The sequence below is a fragment of the Homalodisca vitripennis genome, chromosome 1 (genome assembly GCF_021130785.1).
Source record: "Homalodisca vitripennis isolate AUS2020 chromosome 1, UT_GWSS_2.1, whole genome shotgun sequence".
In the NCBI taxonomy this organism is placed as follows: domain Eukaryota; kingdom Metazoa; phylum Arthropoda; class Insecta; order Hemiptera; family Cicadellidae; genus Homalodisca; species Homalodisca vitripennis.
In genome coordinates this window covers 244,279,275-244,300,596 of record NC_060207.1, presented here as the reverse complement: position 1 = coordinate 244,300,596, position 21,322 = coordinate 244,279,275, and the positions used below count along the sequence as shown (strand labels likewise).

The 21,322-nt window shown below is 32.3% G+C and overlaps 1 protein-coding gene across 2 annotated transcripts in view; it reads left to right on the top strand.

Annotated features, from left to right (window-relative positions):
* Positions 1 to 16,554, top strand: part of LOC124353217 (zinc finger protein OZF-like) — a 29,121-nt gene extending 12,567 nt beyond the window's left edge. Inside the window, exons 2-4 of one of the 2 annotated variants that reach the window (XM_046803115.1) lie at positions 127 to 213; positions 6,396 to 6,536; positions 12,291 to 16,554. In XM_046803115.1, the coding sequence (XP_046659071.1) occupies positions 127 to 213; positions 6,396 to 6,536; positions 12,291 to 13,640 (1,578 nt within the window). In that variant the 3' untranslated portion in view covers positions 13,641 to 16,554. The remainder of the gene's footprint in view (positions 1 to 126; positions 214 to 6,395; positions 6,537 to 12,290) is intronic. The other variant, XM_046803116.1, reaches the window with a different exon arrangement.
* Positions 16,555 to 21,322: the final 4,768 nt, after the last annotated feature.

The following is a 21,322-nucleotide window of genomic DNA, read 5'->3' as shown; positions in this document are numbered from 1 at the left end:
TTATTTTTGAGTTTAGCTCCAGTTCACCTTCCTCTTAGTGCAGTTATCACGTTCCTCTAGATGCACAAACATGACACCAGATTAGAATTAAACCGTAAACAGACTATTTTATTATTTCTGTTACAGAATAAATGTGAAATAAATCTTCCACTGTCTTTAGTATCAGACGAGAATTTGACTAAGCCTCTTGGTTTCAATGTAAAGGATAAACAGGTAATATAGTCTTTATCTCTTTTTACAAGTTATCATCTGCCAATGGTTGTAGTAAGATGGTTTTGTGAAATGCAATATTAATTATTGTTCAATGTGTTTTACAAGTATTGTAAGTATAACAACACAAAATAAGAAACCTGAAAGAAAATTATATTGTTAAAAACATTATATGCACCTTATATTAATACAATAGAAAAAACTATTTTATATAAAAACCAAGTGAACACATTTTAGTGGTATAAACTGTTCTATATCAGCTAGATCTCATAATAACTTCTTACTGCAAATGATGGAGTTAATGATGAGTGATTGGTGACGCCTTTAGAGGGTCACATATCAGTGTGATGACAAAAGTTGAGTGTATGAGTGACTCTTCTCTACACATTCTGGCATCGTGATTGTACTGTAATAAGAAGTTTTATAATTGATTGTTATCTTGTTTTTTATTGCTTGTTAAATAATAAATATATTTATTGCTTGTTATTATATATTATAAGATACTTTATTACTTGTCGAAACTTCATATTCTACTGCAAGTCAGATTTAATTATACACGCATACATATATTATACGCGCGCACACACACACCTCACGCCCCCTTCGCACGCACCCTCCCCCACACACACATAAATCGTTGCTGTGATTATTGCCATATTTTTTTAATTGTTCATATAGTTGGTTTTATTTATTTGTTGCTTGTTATCTTTAAATATATTATTGCTTGTTGTACTGTATTATAAGATAATTTATCTCTTGTTTGTTGAATCGGATTTAACATTTGTTGTAAAATGGTGTATGCCGTATATAAATAAATAACCCAGATAACAAGAGGTTTTATTGTACCTGTATTTGGTTTGTTGAATGTAATAAATTACAACATTATTATTATTATTTGAATCATTGTTTGCTTGCAGTAGCTAACAATAATAGTTAAGCAGAAAACGTTCTGATGAATAATTCTTCTCTACTGACACAACTGAGATAGCTCAGTGGTTAGAGCATTGGAAATATAACAACTCGTATCAATTCTAGTCTAGAGAGTACATTTTTACAAGTGTAAATCATACAAATTGTTTTTATAATTCATTAAAACCATCTTCTGGTCAATCATCTTGACGGGGAGCTTGACGCAAAAATCCAATTGCTTCTGATCACCTCCAGCTGTTTTATGATTGATCTCTGCTTTGTGCTGTTGTAAGGCTACTTTTGAAACTGCTAATAGATATATTTATTTACGGCATTGTTCTTATTCATCAAATAGATGCCTAGGAATGCTATCTAAAAGAAATGTATGGAATGTTTTGTCAATATCTTCATTAACTGTGATTTCATCAAAATTTCTTGCGACTTATATCTGCTATCTTACAGAATTATTGGAACTATGTATAACTTTCTCAACTACTCTCTTACCGACATTGTATTGCTATGATGTTTTTACAGTATTGACACTAGTTATTTGTTCTTTACTCCTGACATAGCAAGTTCTTTACTACAGAATCAGAAGGCTTTATTCTTGATCATAGAGTAGAGAATTGTTGTCAATAAACATTGCAATACAAAACGTATGAGTATAAACAATATTTGATAGTAATTCAAGTTGAGTAGTGAACCGTGAAATCGTTCATCTCTCCACAAGCCATTTCCACAGCATTGTCTTCAGCTCTGCAGGAAGTGGATTTAAGAGTTTTTTCCCTGCATATGAAGGTTTTTTCAAACAGGGTAGTTCTGTGGGATGGAATAATGAAATCTTCTGTATGTCTTGTAGGCCGCACATGAATATCATTAATTTTTTTGGTAAGTCAAAATTGCAGGCAAGTGAAATGATGTCGGTTTTGTGTTTCACCGTTTCTACACCAGATACATACAGGGTGCAAAATCTGTCTGGCAAGTACAATGTGTTAAACTATTGTAATTAGTTTACGTGGTACACAATGCAACATGAACAGTTTGACAACAGGTTACGTAATCCCACTCCTGCACTTCACCCGGTCTTATCAGTAGTGACAGTAGGAGCAGAACAGCTGATTTAGGTTGTCTCCGAGTGAGTATTGCATTAAAAATTATAATGGAATGGAAAACTAATTTTTCAGTTAAAATATTTTATTTAGTATCTTTGCTATTAAATGCCTTGTATATTTGAAACTCTTCTAATGTGTTTAACACATTTCCTTTTCCACATACGCGTAGTACATTTAGACCTTTGTTTATTTTGTGCATATCATGGTTTGTATCGTATAGGTGGTGTGCAAAACTTGATTTTTGCTTTACACAACGGGCCAGGTCTGTGTTCCGATGTTAACAGTTTCGTTATTGTTTTTGTGTTTATTATCAGTTAAGAATTTTTACTATTTAATTTGTTATACTAAAAAAGATCATGACCATTTTTCTTTAATTTTTAGTAATCCTGTTTTAAATCGTGTAGCTGTATTCAACACATACATATTTTTCTCTGATCGAGTTTAAAAACATTTTTCACTTTATAAAAAAAAAATGTATTTACAAACCTATGTGTCCGCCGTACTAATTTTGTAACCATTGGCTTTTGCCATGTTTTTTATTATATTTACTATACCTCTTTGATATAATTCTCGAAGCTTAGTATGTTGTGTCTAGTATAGACATGTTAGAGATAATTTTCTGGTACTTCATACTTAGTTAAAATTGCACTGATAATTTTTTTTATAAACGTAACAACATTATATATATATATATATATATATATATATATATATATATAACAGGGTGAGTCAGAAATATGGTAAAATATTTTAGAGCTAAAAATAAGAAAAAAAGGTTTTTGTTCTTACTTTTTATAACTCAAATAAGAAGGATGTATAAAGAAAATCACCTGAAAAATCAAATAAAACCACTCTAGAGGTTGCAGTGTGAACAGTTTTTGAGAAAAAGTATGAAATTTGCCAAAAATCTAATAACAAAAATACCGTCTTAAATGTTTTGAAGTCGAATAACATTGTTAAATGACCAATAAACAAATTGTTTTTTTCCCTAATACAGATTGTAGAGAATTTAATTCTGAAAACAACCATAATAAACAAAGTTAACTAAATGTGTAAAAAAAGTTATATATTGACTCCTCACGTATCACACTACACAGCAAATATTTTCTGTTTTATAATAAGGAATGAGTATTGATTGGTAACAGCGGGTAATAATTAATTATTTAAACAACAACTGTTTAAAACATTTTTAAATAATAAATAATCAGCTGGGCATTTATTATTAGATGACATATATGTCACCTCATTGTTGAACAAAACAACAAACTGTAAAGATACTATGTGCTTGTGTTTAAGTATTTTAACCAGTTATTTTCCATCCATTTTTAATTAGTGATTTTGTATTGTGTGTTTCATTTATTAAAAATGGAAGGTAATATTCATGTGTATTCAAACTCTGAATTAGTAGACATGCATTTTAATGTATAGTTTGGGACGCTGCAATAGTACTTCAGCAAGACATCTGGTCTAGCAAGAGAACTTTTCTTTCTAACCGCAGGTGTCCAAAAGCAAGATTTTTGCCACTATTCATCAGCGCATATCTGAAACAAGTTCTTTGAAGTCTTCGGAGCATAGTAATGTAGGCATTCGCCCGATCATGTAGGACTGTTGAATTAGAAAGAGTTGGTTCTTAATAAAAATTCTGATTATTCTGAAAAGAGCACTAGAGAATTGTCACTACATTTCAATGTCACCAATCTAGTATTCGGAGAATAGGCTACTACATGAGTACCAGTTACACCCATAACCAATTCCAGCATGTCCAAGCAACTCCATGTTCCAGCAACTCTTTTGCCACAAGACTACGCTCCCCATGTTTTTTTTGTCGATGGCTTCTGTTAAAATGTGCTGATCCAAACTTTTTGAATACAATTTTGTTTACCAATGAGGCTCACTTTACAAGAACAGCTATCATTAACTTCCATAACAACCACATTTGGGCAGACAGGAATCCTCATGCTATCAAACCTAATCACCCACAACATCAATTTTCAGTAAAATGTTTGGGTTGGAATCTTAGCAGATCATTTTGTCGTATTCGTGCTTCCTCTCAGGCTTAATGGCGTGGTGTACTTGAACTTTTTAAGAGACGAGCTACATCACCTGCTTGATGAATGTACCTCTGCATTTGCGCAAAAACATGTGGTTTATGCATGACGGGGCACCTGCGCACTACTCTCTCTGGCTGTTCGTGAACACCTAAAATGAGAGTTTCACAAATCAATCGATAGCCGAGGTGGACCATGGCCAGCAAGATCACCGAACTTAAATCCTTTGGTCTTTTTTACCTTTGGGGATATTTTAAAAAACATTAGTTTACTCTTCCCCAATAGATACCATTGAAAGGACTCCGATCAAACATTTCTAACGGAATAGAAACCATTAAGCAGACATCTGGAGTTGAAACGGAGTCCGAAACTTGATGAGAAGACGCCTGAACGTGTGCATTTTGAACAATGGAGGTCATTTAGAGCATCCTTTTATAATCTTCCGGTCAGACTAAAAGCGATTGTAGATGTTTATTGTATTTAAAAATAAAATTTTGAACTAAAAAATGTTTATTTTCACACCAGCTGTTACCAATCAGATACTCATTCCTTATTATAAAACAGCAAAGTTTTGCTGTGTAGTGTGATACGTGAGGAGTCAATATCATAACTTTTTTTACACATTTAGTTAACTTTGTTTATTATGGTTGTTTTCAGAATTACATTCTCTACAATATGTATTAGGAAAAACAATTTGTTTATTGGTCATTTAACAATGTTATTCGACTTCAAACATTTAAGACGGTATTTTATGTTATTAGATTTTTGGCAAATTTCATACTTTTTCTCAAATATTGTTCACACTACAACTTCTAGAGTGGTTTTATTTGATTTTTTCAGGTGATTTTCTTTTATACATCCATCTTATTTGAGTTAAAAAGTAAGAACAAAACCTTTCAGAATCACTTAATTTCACCAGGTGAACTGAAAACAAAGCAAAAATCTTTCGCCAGCCATTACTCAGTAATGGATCGTTTTTCCGGACTTACCTTTATATAACATTTTTTTCTTATTGTTAGCTCTACTATCACATCTTAAAATTATTTTACCATATTTCTGACTCACCCTGTATATTTCTTGTTTGCGTGTGTATGTCACTGAACTTTTCCTAAACGACTGGACCGATTTTGATAAAATTGTTGTGTGTTTGAGAATGGTTTAGATTCACAATTTGGTCCACTGGAAAATGTTTTTTTAATTAATTTTTCATTTCTAAGTAGTTGTTGATTTTGGCATCATTGACATTATCCACCATACAGAGTGAACTGATACTTAACAGCTGTAAAGACTTTCAGCTGAAATTCATCACAGAGGCAGAAACATTTGTTTACATTCAAATATTAGAAAATATTAAATTATTGTAAAGTGCTTGCTCAGTAGTGTAATGCAGATTAAAAAGACAAAGTTATTATCTAATTTTAAATTTACATTACATCAATGATCAATAAACCGTGACCGTGATTTAAACCGGTAGCGTTTAAATGAAAATACTATTTAAACGCTACCTTACAGAAAACTATAAAAATTACCTTATTGCACAAAGCTGTTAATATTTGCTCATAAGGTAATCGAATCTGGATAGATCAAAAGTAAATTAAGACCGAAAGAAGACACTTTATGATCGAGATTGGTTTTTGTTGGTATACATTTTCTTATTAGGACACAAGGCAAACGACAATAATACTGGAAATATCTTAGACAGAAAATTAATTTAAACAGACAGAATTTGGTTTTTTATAATCAAATTATCTTATGAAGACATTTAATATATATATATATATATATATATATATATATATATATATATATATATATATATATAAAGAAAGTGTCCTGAATAACTTATCAATGCATAGCAAAAACCACGAAAGATAGAGGCAGGAAATGTGTTACATACCTTCATTTTGAGTCCTGGAGGCTCACAAAGTAATGACCATCAATTATTTCAGGAGAGTTTAGATTGTGATAGAAAAAGATTGTGAATATAGTGTCTTGCTTTTCAACAGAAAATTGCGTGTGAAGCCACAGGCAACTGCTAGTATATACATAAAGACCAACTTAGATTTTTCTATTACTAAAATATAAGGTGTGTAATATGTTTGTTTTTGTTTTTCAGGAGAACAAATACAGTTTCAACATAGAAGGAACAAATATAGTCAAAAACATTGTCAAAGACCTTGTGAGTGAAAATCATGTACCCAAGTTCCTGCCAGAATGTAAAGTTGTGCTTACACGACTCAAAGAAGAAAACTACAAGGTAATTTTCTAGTTTCAAATACAAACTGTAGTTCAACATGTCTAGTTTTGCAGCCTTGTCAATTAGTGGAGAAAAACTATTTGGGTTTGAGTCCTCGCATCACTCTAATATTATTTGACAGATTAACATAAGAATAACACATCTTTAGCCAACACAGTGTAATCTGGATAGTGGGAGAAACCTTTATTCAGTCTGCCACACCAAACAAACAATTATTTAATAAATCTGTGTGCCAACTATGGATAGTAGAGTGAATATCCTTATTTGGCATTCTTTGTAGACTTGGGAGTTCACCCACTGTAGTAATACAGTTTGGTTACATTTCAACGAAATTTTCCTCTAATTTGTCCACTTCCAGAAATACCTTTGAAAAGTCAAAAGATTCACTCTATATATAAATCAGCATGGAAGCTATCTGATGAGCTAATTTCTCAATGTAAATCAAATGAGGAAATGGCTATAAGCTTGTCTTTAAACTGAATTCCTTTTACTGCCATCACTGTAACAACTAAAAGCTACTGATATTTAAGTACGCAAGAAGTATAGACCCAAAAGTCTGATCATGTCTGATTATCTTCAACAGCTCTTTGCCAAAAGTGTCTTAAGGATCCAAATGTATTGCTATATTTTGGCAAGCAGATCTAAACAAGCAGTTTTTTTATATGCCTATTGTCCAAAAACCCTTTTAATCATATGTTATAATTTGCTTGAGAGCAACTCAATTAGGCTATAATTATATTTCCACTCACTCTTAATGCTTATGTTTCTCCTGAACATCCTGATTTTGGATGTGGCAAGTTTTGGTTTAGTTTCTACGAGATGTTGCCTATGAGTGTTTGTTGTTTTAAAACGTGTTCTAACATTGTATTTCCTACCGGCTCTTCAATTTTCTGTGATAGTCCCGACAAGAAGAGATTATCATGTACGTTATTTTTCTTTGTTTTCATTTTCTTACTCAGAGGGTTTTGTATATTATTTTGCACCAATTTACGACACAGGATATCCATTTTAATGATATTCGATTCAACGTTTTTTATTTCTTCTTTAACCCATCTTTTTCTGAGTATAAGTTCTTTGCTCTGTCAAACGAACAGTGTGAAACTCTATCTTTGAATATCAAAAATCTATTCAATCCTTGACACATAGTGTTATACCTGTTTGTAATATACTATTTACAATGGTTAAAGAATTTACTATTGATCACTGGTTAGCCATTGAGTGCAGACATATTGTGACCTGTGTTCTTTAGTTCAGGTTTAATAATCAGTGTTTGTTGTATAAAGTGCCTGTTTTAGAGATGGTGTGCATAAAGTTGATACACATATGTTTGAAATTCCTGACTTATATGTCACAACGCTCTGTGTTTATTTAATCTATACTGTTAAGTTAGTAGTCTACCAGAAGAAGAGATCAGATCGCAGATCTTGAAAAGTAGTGTTACTGATTACTTGTACCACTGAACGCTAATTTAAACTTTTCCAAAATTGATTAAATGGGTTGTACTAAAAGGACTAATGAACTATTACGAACAATATAAGCTACCAACTGCAAGTCAACGGCTTCTTAAAAGGGTGAAGTACTACAACTGCAATCATTGCGCTAACTGAGTTTATAATTGATCATTTGGAGGCAGAGAATTTAGTTACTGTCATTATGCTTAATTTCAGTAAGGCGTTTGATTGTCTTGGCCACTCTCTCATTTTAAACAAGCTTAACAATCTGGGCATTAGGGGCACTGTCCTTAACTGGTTTAAGAGCTACCTGGAAGAACACAGCAAAATGGTATATATAGAGGTGTACCACAAGAATACGTTCTTGGCCCCGTGTTTTTTATGTTATTTACAAACAACATACCTCAATACCTGGATGGACTCTGTCATACGCACATGTACGCAGATAATACAACTATTCTCTCTTCAGAAAACTCCACTGAACAGTTGGCAGTAAGCCTGTACACCTCATTGAACATATCATATCAGTACTGCCACTACAACGACTTGGTAGTTAATACGTCCAAAGCTAACCACCTAGCATTTGGCAGAAGGCAAAACCATGTACCAGCTCTGCCAGATGTCGATATGAAGCCACACATAAAATTATTTCCTGGGGGTGGCCATTGATGAAAAAATGTCGAATAGATACAGCATGTCGAAAAAAATTTAAATACCAGTCTTTATACCTTGAAGCGAACAAAAACAATGTTATACACCCGCTGCAAAATCTATTGAATTTGCCATATTAGAATTTCACATTCGATACAGGATAGCCGCCTGGGGTGGAACAACTCAAGAGAGCCTACAATGACTATTTTGTCTCCAGAAAAAGCAATAAGTATTCTTAATTGCCTGGGCCCCAGAGATACCTGTAAAGAACCCTCCAAGGACATAAAAATCATGACAGTGATTGGCCTCTATATCCGTAAGGTTATACACTGTATGTTGTCATGAAGATCATATCTCAAGTTACTGACCACAACAACTGCCACACCAAGACATCCTGCAGACTACTCTTTACCACAAGAATTGAAAGCTCTTAAAGGAATGAAGCTGAAGGCATTACTGAATGACTGGTGGACATTAATATCCTTCTACACCCTAGATGAATATGTGCACTAGAAAGACATTCAAGACATGTCTCGCTGTCTCTGCCGCAACTTGTCCTACCTACTGAGTAGACTATGACCGTTTAGGCAACCTTCTCGAAACTGTGGAATGGGCTGATGTCTATGGTCAACGGAATGCCTCATGCGCTTTTAACAAGTTTATTGAAATTTTACAATTGAGCATTTTGTTGCGTAAAGGAAAGATAAAACAGAAATTTACGCGTAAACAATTTAAAAAATTAAAACCATGGATATGTGATTGTATTTGTAAACGTATTTGTGTTAAAAGTTTACTGTATAGTAAAACAAAAACATGTCCTAATAACGAAAACATTAAACAGGCTTATAGAAGTTTTAGAAAAAAATTACATGCAGACATAAGATGACTTAAAAATAATTATTACAAAAATCTTTTTGACTCCCAAAAAACTTGGAAAATACTAAACAAAGTAACTGGTCATAAGGAAAAACAATATTTTAATATAGTACTGGAAGTGGAAAATATTGTTAAGGAAGATTCTTTAGAAATTTTGAATATATTTAATCAATACTTTTTAACTATTGTCGATAAATTTAGAGTGAATAATATAAAACCCGATATTTTTGATTCACTTGAAATAAAGCGTATATTTTTAAAATTCTCTTCAAGAGATTCAATGCTTTTAAGTCCTGGATTGGATGGTATAAGTTCAATGACAATAAAAAAAGTAAAATCACAAATATTTTAAATATTACTACTACACATTTTTAACTGGAGTGTCTTTCCATAGAGACTTAAAGAGTCAGTAGTGATTCCTATCTATAAGACATGTAAAATTTCAGTAATTACAGACCGATATCCTTGTTATCATCATTCTCTAAAGTGATTGAAAAGTAACAAAGAATAAATTAATCTGTTACCTTGATTCAATAGGGTTTTTTAATCAAAATCAATGTGGTTTTCGACAGGGATTAAATACAGAACTGGCTCTAGTAAATTTTAAGGATAAAGTTTCTAAGGGGATTAATAAGGGAAAAAGTGTTGTGGTTTATTTTTAGATATTACTAAAGCTTGTGATACTGTCAATCACAAAACTCTATTGAAAAAACTGCATGATTGTGGTATAAGAGGAATTGTGCTTGTATGGTTTCAAAGTTACCTAACAGGGAGAAAACAGTGTGTAAGAATTAATGGTGCCCTTGTTGGATTTGGAGTAGTTAAATAAGAAGTACCTCAAGGTTCTGTATTGGGAGCATTATTGTTCCTAATATATATAATGATCTTTGTAATGCATATGTTAGGGGACAGGTTACATTGTTTGCTGATGATACAGGTCTATGTTACACAGAAAACTTGCAACTGATATAGAGTGCGCTATGAATAAGGATTTAGAAGCTCTGAAAGGGTGGTTTACTGAAAATAATATGGCCCTGAGTCCTGGTAAAATAAGTTTCATGCATTTTTGTTTACGAGGTTATCCAACTTTTGAAAATAAAATAATATACAAATGTCTATGTGATAATATAAAATGCAATTTAGATTGCTGTGAAATATTAGAGGAAGTGCAGATTAAATATCTAGGAATAAGACTCGACAAAGAATTTTCATAGATAAACATATAACAAATTTAAATTCTAAATTAATCAATGTAATAAGACTTTTTTGCTTTCTAAGAAAAATGTGTAATAATGAGCTATTGAAAAGTCTATACTTTTCACTTGTATAGATTGTAGTATGGCTTTGTATGTTTGGGGGAGGGGGAGTGCTTAAGGTTCATGTTTAAAACATTTAATTACAATTCAAAAACACTTTATAAGAATTATTTTGAAACGCAGTATTAATATTAGAGATCAATCACTTCCTTTATTTAATCAATTAAAAATACTCCCATTGAGATATTTATATATATATGTATACAAAGTGCTAAATATATTTTATGATAGAAGTGGGAATTTTTAGCGAGGTGTGATGAAGAGATTAAAATTGAGACATGCTGATAATTTTTTTTTCCAAAACCTGAAAAAACTTATTTTATCAAAACTTATTCATTTTTGACACATAGACTTTTTAACTACGTGTCTTATGCTATAAGGAACTCGAGTACAAAAAACAGAATTTATTTTTAAATTGAGATTTTGGCTTTTTAGTTAAAATAATAATGAAATTTACTTGTAACTATTACATAAATTACTAAATTTTATTTTTCGCATACTTCCTTACTTAATTTTTGTGATAAATTATGTTATTTGACTTTAAATGTTTGTATTATAACATATGCATGTATTAATATTCCTTTTTTTGTCCTGGAAATGTACAGTTCCCTTTTTTTTATGTAGAGGCTTGAAAAAAGATCTTCAAAACACACCGCCATCGCTAAACTCCGCCGTCCATCTTCCGGCAGATATACGTGGCGGTAGTGTGGGATTCCTGCCAGACTGGCAGACCTACCCACTAAAAAAAACATTCCTCTCCCCTCCCCTCGTAGATGGTACAGTTCCCTTAAGTATAAAAATGCAGATGTATGTATGCGTGCTGTCTGAGAGTATGTATGTATGTTTTTAGCCTATGTATTTTTCTTTTCTTTTATTACTGTAGCACAACTTTGATCATTATATTCTGTTTTTTGTAATGTTTATATAAATAGTTCTGATTAGAGTTTAAGTATAGGGAGTCCATCAAGAAAGTATAATAGTAAAAAACGATCTAAAATATTTATTTTAAATTCAAAGATGGAACCTCATTACAAGCTCTGCTTCCGAGGCCCTGTATTTTTCTTAAAGAAATTTAAAGTTTATGTTATTAATATAAATGCTATTTTTGTTTATTTTTTTGTTACAGTATAATATGTTATATTTTAAATATTATTACGTGTGTTTTGTCTTTAGGTCAGACTGAGCACGAGAAAGGCTGTGTTATATTCTATTTTGTTTTTAACATCTTTTTTTGTACTTTGTTCAAATTTGAAAAGAATATTTTCAAGAGGATTATTTTTCGGTTTGACTGTCAAACAAGAAACAAATCAAATGTATTACTGTCTTTAAGAATTAAATTTCTTTCTTCTTCTTTTCATAATGTTAAAATTATGAGATATAGTTCAACTAGAACCAAGGTCGAGAATTTTCTTTTAAAACATTATGAATTTCCAGTGTTTGTGAGAGAATGTTTGTTTCAGATTGAAGAGCCTGTTAAAGATTGCAGTGACCACTGTCAGTCTGTGGATAATGAAGGACTCCTTCCAGACAATGACAGCAACATAGGTGCCTTGGACAGTGATAGCATTGCTGCACCCATTGATTTGCCTCAAGTACCTGATGAGCATATCTTGAATAACAAAACAAACAAACTGTTTACATGTTCTGAATGTGAAAGGACGTTTACCAGAAAAAATGCTCTCAATATGCACAAATTAAATCACAAAGGTATATTTTTCTCGTGTGACTTGTGTAATAAACTCTTCAGTGTAAAAACCTCTTTCCTACGTCACAAATACACACATCACAGAGAAGTGAAACAAAAGCATCATGAGTGTAGTACGTGTAAAAAAGTTTTTAATGAAAAAGGCCGATTGGTTGTTCACCAACTCATTCATACCGGCATTAAACCTCATAAATGTGACATTTGTGAGAAAGCATTTATTCAAAAATGCACTCTGAGGAGACATCTATTCACACATTCTACTGCAAGAAGACCATTTGCTTGTGAAATATGTGATAAATCGTTTATTCAAAAATGTCAACTCTTACAGCATATAAAATCCCATACCAGAGAAAGGGAATTTGTTTGTGACATTTGTAAGAAAGCTTTCTCAGGAGAGATATCTTTAATAAGACATAAAATGTTACATGATAGGGTAAAGAATTTTGGATGCGACATTTGTCACAAATATTTTGCGACAAACGCCCTTTTGAAGCTGCATCAAATGCAACATACTGGAGAAAGACCATTCAGTTGTGAGAAATGTGGAAAGTCTTTTCGCCAGAGGAGTCATTTAAAGGCTCACTTTCGGACACACGGTAACGTAGAAAAGCGTTTTTCTTGCAGATTATGCGATAAATCGTACTACACAAGGAGTGAATTGAAATTCCACAATTTTGCACATAATGGGATTAAACTTCATGAATGTGAAACTTGTGGGAAAAGGTTTACACTTCTAAGCAGATTGACATTGCATAAAAAGATACATACTGGTGAAAAGCAATTTAAATGTGATTTATGCAAGAAATGTTTTTATCAGAGGTCAAATTTAAAAACCCATTTAAAGTTAATGCACAATAATTTAAAACCGTTAAAATGTGATAGTTGTGATCAGAGCTTCAATGGAAAACAAGCATTGGAAGTACATTTTAACTCTGCTCATTTGATACAACTCTATATTTGTGACAATTGCGGAACGTCATTTTCAAAGAAAACGCTTCTCATTAAACACGTAAATAGAAATATTTGTGAAATCTGCAGAAAGCACTGTTGTCGTAAAACAAATTTATTGGAACATCTTGCAACTCACAAAACAATACAATCATAATTAAATTCAACATACTTCTTTAAGTTTGCTTGTATGGGGGAAAATATAAGTCAAATTTTAAAATCTTTGGAGAGAACCAGGCTAATTTTGAGAGCGAACCACGCTAATTGTTGATGTGTAATAGTTTCAAAACTCCCAACTGCCCAAGTAACGGTACGTAATGCTGCTCCTGGAAACCCCCCCCCACCCTTGCGGCATTTGGTAATTTAGAGACGATCCCCAACTTAAATTCTGTGATTTGGAAATCTATTTAAACTGAGACGGACACAGCATATATAACCTAAACAATAAATTACTTGGCTGCATTTTTGTTTATTTGCAGTTAAATGGTGATTACAAATAATAAGGATTGTCATGGCCAGACAAAAATAGTGTGTTTTGAGTTCACAATCACCTAAATGTTGTTTCTACAAAGCCAAATGTAAAAAAATTAGAATTGTTAATAGATACAGAAAAAGTAAACTTCCTTCTGACATGGTGTCACTCAGATAGTCCAGTGACTTTGAGGTTAATTTGTAAGGTCTATAATTAAAAACATTATGTTTTCTTTAAGAAAACTTTTAATAAATGGATTACTAATGTCGATGGTTTTAAAAGTACACGTAATTCATTTTATTGTTTTTGAGTTTTACGACAGAGGATAACTTCCCACTCCTGCCTGAAAAAATTTTAAGATACCATTGATGAAGAAGAATGTCGGATTTATTTAATGAATATAATATATTACGTAACCCCGTATTCTAAAATTTACATTTCACTAGAATAGAACTCCTGAGTGACAAATTTGGAGATATTTTGTTCACCTTTATTAGTCAATAGTCAAACCACTGTATTCAATTATACAAGGAACAAAGAATAGCGTCATCACAATAAAACTAAATACTAATATTAATTTTAAAATGTAAATACAAAATGGTAACGTTAGTTCATTCAAATTATAAAACTTTCATCTTAACAATTTATCTTCAATTCTTCTTGAAATGAATTGTATATATATGTAGACACTTAGCCTGAATTTTCTTTTAAGATTTTATTTCATGTTAGCTGTAGGATGTATAAAGCATGTTTTATTTTTTGTTAAGGCTATGTTGTTTTAGTTAATCCATTTTGTTGTATTTTCCGATGATTATAATGTATTTATTGTATATCATGTATATTATGTTAGTCATATATGTAATTCAAGTCAACGACACTAAACTTTTATATATATATATATATATATATATTACATATATATATATACATATTATTACATATATATATATATATATGTGTGTGTGTGTGTGTGTGTGTATGGTGTTTCAAAAAGGACTCACAAATTTGAGAATTCATATAAATTTATTCAAAAAAGGTACAGTGCTGGTTTTAGTATTATTTTAAGGGAAACACATCAAGTATTTTATACTTAAACTAAGGATGTTCTATGTGGCTTAACTTGCAGACATCCCACCGGTAGTCGATTTCTTCCCAAACTCACGTTAACATTGCAGGTGTAATTTGCTCAGCGGCAGCGTGTTTTCTTGTTCTTGATCATTCTCATTGATCTGCGGTATTAAAAGTTGTTGCAACATATTCAGGTACACTACTCTATTGATTGTTCTTTCTTAGAAAAAGCGGGCCGTACATTTTCTTCTTGCTTAATGCTCAAAACATGTTCAGGTTAAGGCTATCTCGAGCATGTTGCATTGTTTTGTGTGGATTTTCATTGCCCCAAATCCTACAGTTATGTGAGTTAACGTTGCCACATTTGTGAGAACACGAGTAATCAGAAAAGATTATGTTGTCCAAGATATACTCATCATCATCCAATCGATTTAACATATGAGCACAGAAGTTCTTCCGGGCAATCTAATCATTGTCTTTAATTGCTTGAAAAAACTACAATCTGTACGGTTTCAAAATTCAAACATTTTTTCATCACACGCCAAACCGTTGTATATGAGACTTGCAGCTCACAAGACGTGGAGTTGATTTCGTCGGGTGTTGACAAAACTTTGTCTCACATGCTCAACGGCTTCGTCAGATGTGTGGACGACCTGATGATTTCTTATGTTTTACTGACTACCCCGTTTCTACAAAACATTTATACCACTCATAAATTGTAGGCCAACTAGGAGGATCTTTAGCGTACTTGACACAAAAATTACACTGAACTGCTGTAACCGCCATTGATTCTTCAAACCAAAACACACAGCTAGCACACTCCATTCCAGTAAAGGCACCCATCTTTAATATAACTGCTGTTATCACATGTTGCGGTGAGATTCTGCACTAGCGAACTATGCGAGTCAAAATTTAGTGTTGTTTGAAAGGAAAACACGTTTTATGTGTTTCCCTTTAAACCACTAAAACCAGCTCTGTACATTTTTTTTGAATAAATTTATATAGATTTTCAAAGTTGTAAAGTCCTTTTTGAAACACCCTGTATACATAGAGAGAGTGAGTTCACTAATGAGCTGTGTTATACCTGCAAAATAATCCATTACTCAAGATTTTCAGACAAAAAATGTCATGAGCTTCTTATTAACAGACTTTACTTACTCATTGATTGAGTTAAATTAGTAATTTATTTCCTCAGTGAGGCCATCTACGTACCTGGTTGTTGACTTATAATTTTAATGCATTTGCTTAAATTACTATTCAAGTTTTATTGTCTCCTTTTATTTATTGGATTGGGGTTAACTGTGTTATCTATTGATTTACCAATAGAACTAGAAACGTTAAGGCTATCCGCCACTGTTAGGAAACATACTCTACTTGTTTGTAAATGTTATTTATAGATTGTTTTAAACTTGTTTATATTCTTCTACAATTTTAAATGTTATGTTAGGATAATACTGACAATATTGCCTGTTAATTGAAGTTTTTTATAATGATATGTATATTTGCAATAATAAAATAATATGAAACAGAATTATGGAGTTATTCTTGACTAATAGGAGAGCATCGTAAGTCTGTTCTCATTCCCTCTTATTTGTTGAAAAAAACATGAAATTTTTTCCTTTCCTTCTTGACAATATTGTGGATTTTTCCTTTTCAGTTGAGGCATTGTTATTATGAGCAGTTACAAGATTTTCAGAAAGACATATCTGACAGTACGTATCATGTGAATTTGCTGTGTAAATTAAAATTTTTTTGTCTATATGCACACATCTTATGACCTATAAAATAATGTTTTGGGAATTATTAATTTTTTGGTTACCTCTCAGGATAATTTCAAGATAGTTTTTGTTCTCCTGAGAGAGTGTTGAGTATTCATCTAGGTGAAATTTGTAGGGAGCATTTTCGGATAGATGATGTTATAGCGTTACTTTCAATCCTGATTTATCATGTTATGTCCTATACCATAAATACCCAAATGATTCGCAAAGGTCACCCATAACTTCTATACTAGTTATGAACATATTCTGATCCCTAATTATTTCAAATTCTCATTCTCCAATAACCAAGGACCCAGATTAATATGGAATAATAAGATTTCAACTGTAATAAAATATGTTGCTAATATTTAAATTTTTGAAAAGTTGAGGAATTATCTGTTTGAGAGGGCTCAATTCAGTTTGAATTACTCTATAATTTTAACACCATCTTTTATCCAGTTATTTCAGCTTTGCTAAGGTTACATGGTATTGTCCATACCACATAAACTTAGATCATAGCCAAATTTCCATTGTAGTTTTAAATATTTTCTTATTTGCTAACGCCAAAAGCTATATAATGTTCAAAGGTTGTTCGGACAGTAAGTTGCCGAACAGGTAGAGATAGATAATATCTAGCAATCTGGAATCTGGTGCTGTGTGTGATCGTTATGCATGTGGCAGTGTAATTGAATGTCGCTATGCCACTCTAAGCGCTATAAACTGGTTGCTTCAATCAAATCTCCCACCAACTGTGAAGTACATAACATCATTAGATTTCTTTTCGTAAACAAAACACTGCAATCGATGGAAATTCATTGTGAATTGTGTTTTGTGCATGTAAAAGACATATGAGATATACTGCAGTTAAATATAGTACCAGTTGTTTCGTGAAGAACAAACAAATTTTCAGGAGGAAAAGTGAAGTGGCTGATGCCAGAGAAAGGATCATGGAGAGTAGTGATGACCTTGCTGAACAAATCAATCATAATACTAAGGAAGGAGATGAAAGTTAATTTCTAGTATATTAATTAAACTGTGACTGGGAAACTTGCATATTGTAAATGTTTGTGCACAAACTTTGAACTGATGAACTCAAAACAAAGAGAATTCGACCAGCTGTTTCTTATCCGCTACCATGAAGATGGTGGCGATATTTTTATCTACTTGGTTATTGGTAATAAAACATGAATTTCTTATGTTAAAGTTAAACAAATAAGGCAATCAATGGAGTGGTGTTACACATTACCACTGTAATCGTTGAGTGGATAGGCGACAGAATTATATTCAATCATTAATGAATGTAATACGTATATTAACAAATAATTTAAGAGTTACTCTTTCAAATGTGCATGATAAATATAGGGTATAAGAGTTATGTGTATTTTTTTATTTGCTAAAGCAACTTAATGTTAGAATGATCTTCATAGTACATTGGCAAAAAAAAATTGTTAGTACTCTTGAAAAAATAGTTTGAAATGTTTGTAAATTTTCTTGCATCTGTGTACACCTTTTAATATAAATGTTTACTTTGTATACATACATTAATACAATATTATTTATTGTATATTATTAAAATGGTGTGTAATTTTATATATTTTTTTAAATTACAGTTACATACTGTAGGGCTACATTTTGTCAACTACAACAGTCATCCTCTGCAGTAATCTAGACCTTGTACATTTGCCATGTGATGTGCCGATCGTGGACATCCAAAGGGTTCCTCAGATTTAAGTATCATCCGTTTTGCTGTAGCCAGTGTAGATTAACTAGAAGGTATAAACCAGCTAGAAGTGAACACCCCTGGGGAAATAAATCCCTTACATCACTTTGTCCATATTATATAAATGTATCAATTTAATTTTGGGAACATTAACAAGTCCTAGTTGTACTTTATTACATCGTTATTCCATCATGCCAAATACGTCAGAGCCTGTACAGTAAGCATCGTCAGAAACTACAGTATAAGGACAAACTGCAAGTTCAAGTCATTCTTCACTCAGTAATGGAACTTAGATTTAAACAAGCAAGAATTTTTATTTGTTGCACAATGAAATCTGACGCTTCACATTCAAGTTACATGTATGTTTAACCAGCTAAAACTTAAAGATGTATCAGATTAATTTATTTCTAATCAAAGATTTGAAATAGTATTGGGTGCGTGACTATTAGACCAGCCGTGGATGACAAACATTGACATATTGTGGCAGACATTCAGTGAAATCCTGCGAGCCTAATTAATCACTTCTGTCTGTATGTTGTTTTGTGTCTTTTACTAATATATTTGTGTATTAGGCGAGAGTTAGTTGAGACCAGGATGGTTCACTTCTGGCTGGTTTATACATTCCACTTGAACCTACTCTGAGTACAGCAAAGACTGATGTTTTACTTAAATATGGGTATTCCTATGGATTATTAAACGCAAGAGTCAAAATATTATGTTGCAAGGGTAAATCGATAGGTCTAGTCTACTGCGGGGGATGGATGTTGGAGTTGGCGTGGTTCCCTAGTTGTTAAAGGCTGTTGCTAGCTTAAACAAAAGGGCGTGTCCACTTTGACTGGAGAGGTTATACGGAGCTGGCATTTCCTTTTTCCAAGGAGACATGACTGAGATTAATGTTTAAAATCCTTCCTTATAGATCTCGAGAGGAGGCGGCCCTATCCATCCAGAATATCCTGTCCTGAAGCAATGCAAAAATCCTTTTATGACTAAGTGTAATTTTCTTGTCCTAAGAGAACAAACATATTTGATACCCAATAACATGATAACTTAAAAAAATGCTTAAAACCTGTTGTAAGAAGAGTAAGTGGATGGTTGTAATATATGTATAATAATGAAGATTTGCTTTTAGCAAGAACTGTAGTAGCAGGAAAGACATATAAAATATACACAGCTCAAAACTTAAGGTCGAGACAAAACTAAAATGCTTTAAAAAGTAGAATATCCCCTAGATATTTAGGGCACACAAATTCATGGCGGGAAACGAGTCAGTAATTAGGAAAGAATTGATAGAATAAATATCAGAGTAAACTCCATGACTATATATATATATATATATATATATATATATATATATATATATATATAACACCACACCACACTACAGTTATAACAGAAGTTTTGAAGTGTAGTTCAGCAGCAACAATGTGGATTCAATATATACAATCATTTTGTGTGTGTATACCAACATGACATCAGCGGCCTTCGCTTGACGTAGAGCTTGTTGTGTACCATATGATTATTAAGTTACTGATGTTCCAATATTATGTGTTCTGCTGCAATACAATCTCCCTTCCTTGTATACTACAGCACTCCATAACTAAGTCCTCTGTGCAATAGCCATTACAAGTTAGCGCTGTTTCGTCTATTCTCTTTGTAACAATGATCGGAAGCATTTTGACTGTGGAAAATCATGTATAAGAGAAATTTAATTCATATATGTAAGTCTCAAAAACCTAATTTGACCCAAACGTGTCATATTCTGTCTGTTCAGATTGACTTTCTGTTTAAGGAATTTGCAGTTCCATATCTGAGTTTGCCTTGTGCACTGATCAAGAAAATATATACTGTACCACCAACAACTATATTCCATCAAAAAGCGTCTACTTTCTGTCTAATTCCGTTTTAATTTACTTTCTATCTAAAGTATTTCAAGTGCCATTTGATATTTGTATCCCGATGAAGAATATATAATTATATATGACACAAATGCTTCATTGCGCTCGAAATACATTTTTGATATGTTGTATAGCTTACCAAAAATTGTATCGATTAAAACGTATTGACAATCATGTCGTGTCTCATTATAATCTGGTGATATTATTATAACCAGATTCGCCACAAACTGTTTTTCTCTGTTTTGTCCTTTTAGAATTTAAATCGTAGGCGGCAGCCTTATTTTTCACAGCTCCATGGCCTTTGTTTCATACTGATCAAACCTTTCTCATAAGCCTTGTACAATGTAAATGCTCTTTATGAGATCTGTATAAATTCCAAATAACTCCCAAGGTCAATGCTGTTATCTTATTATATTAAGGCTCTTAGACATACTTTTTTCTAGATATTTCTATCTTTTATCGTAGTCTCAATCATTGATCATTTTGAGGTTGATGTGCTAAAATAAATATATAACTTTTGCATAAGCATAAACAGTTTAGTTTCTTGAAGATTCAAGCTGATAGCTGTGTATGTGCCTACCAGATTCAAGGAGTGTGCGAACACGGAAGATAATATGCAAGGGTCGTGACGTAAGGGTTGGGCTTGCGATCTCGAATACACCACTGACATATTTGAGGCATTTTCACACGATTGATCCCTCATATCTTCAATAGAAATGTCTAGTGATGAAAGTGTTTTCAAGACCAAGTCTGCTATTTCGGAGCCAGCGTTGTTTCCACCCTCAAAAACATAAGCGAAGATATAGCGATTAATAAAAGTCAATTGGTCATGGCGAGTTGTGTCGGGGGTCAAATGAACACTTATTGAATAGTATTTTCTTTCTTTTAACTCATAGACAATTGTTGAAACAATCTTATTTATATATT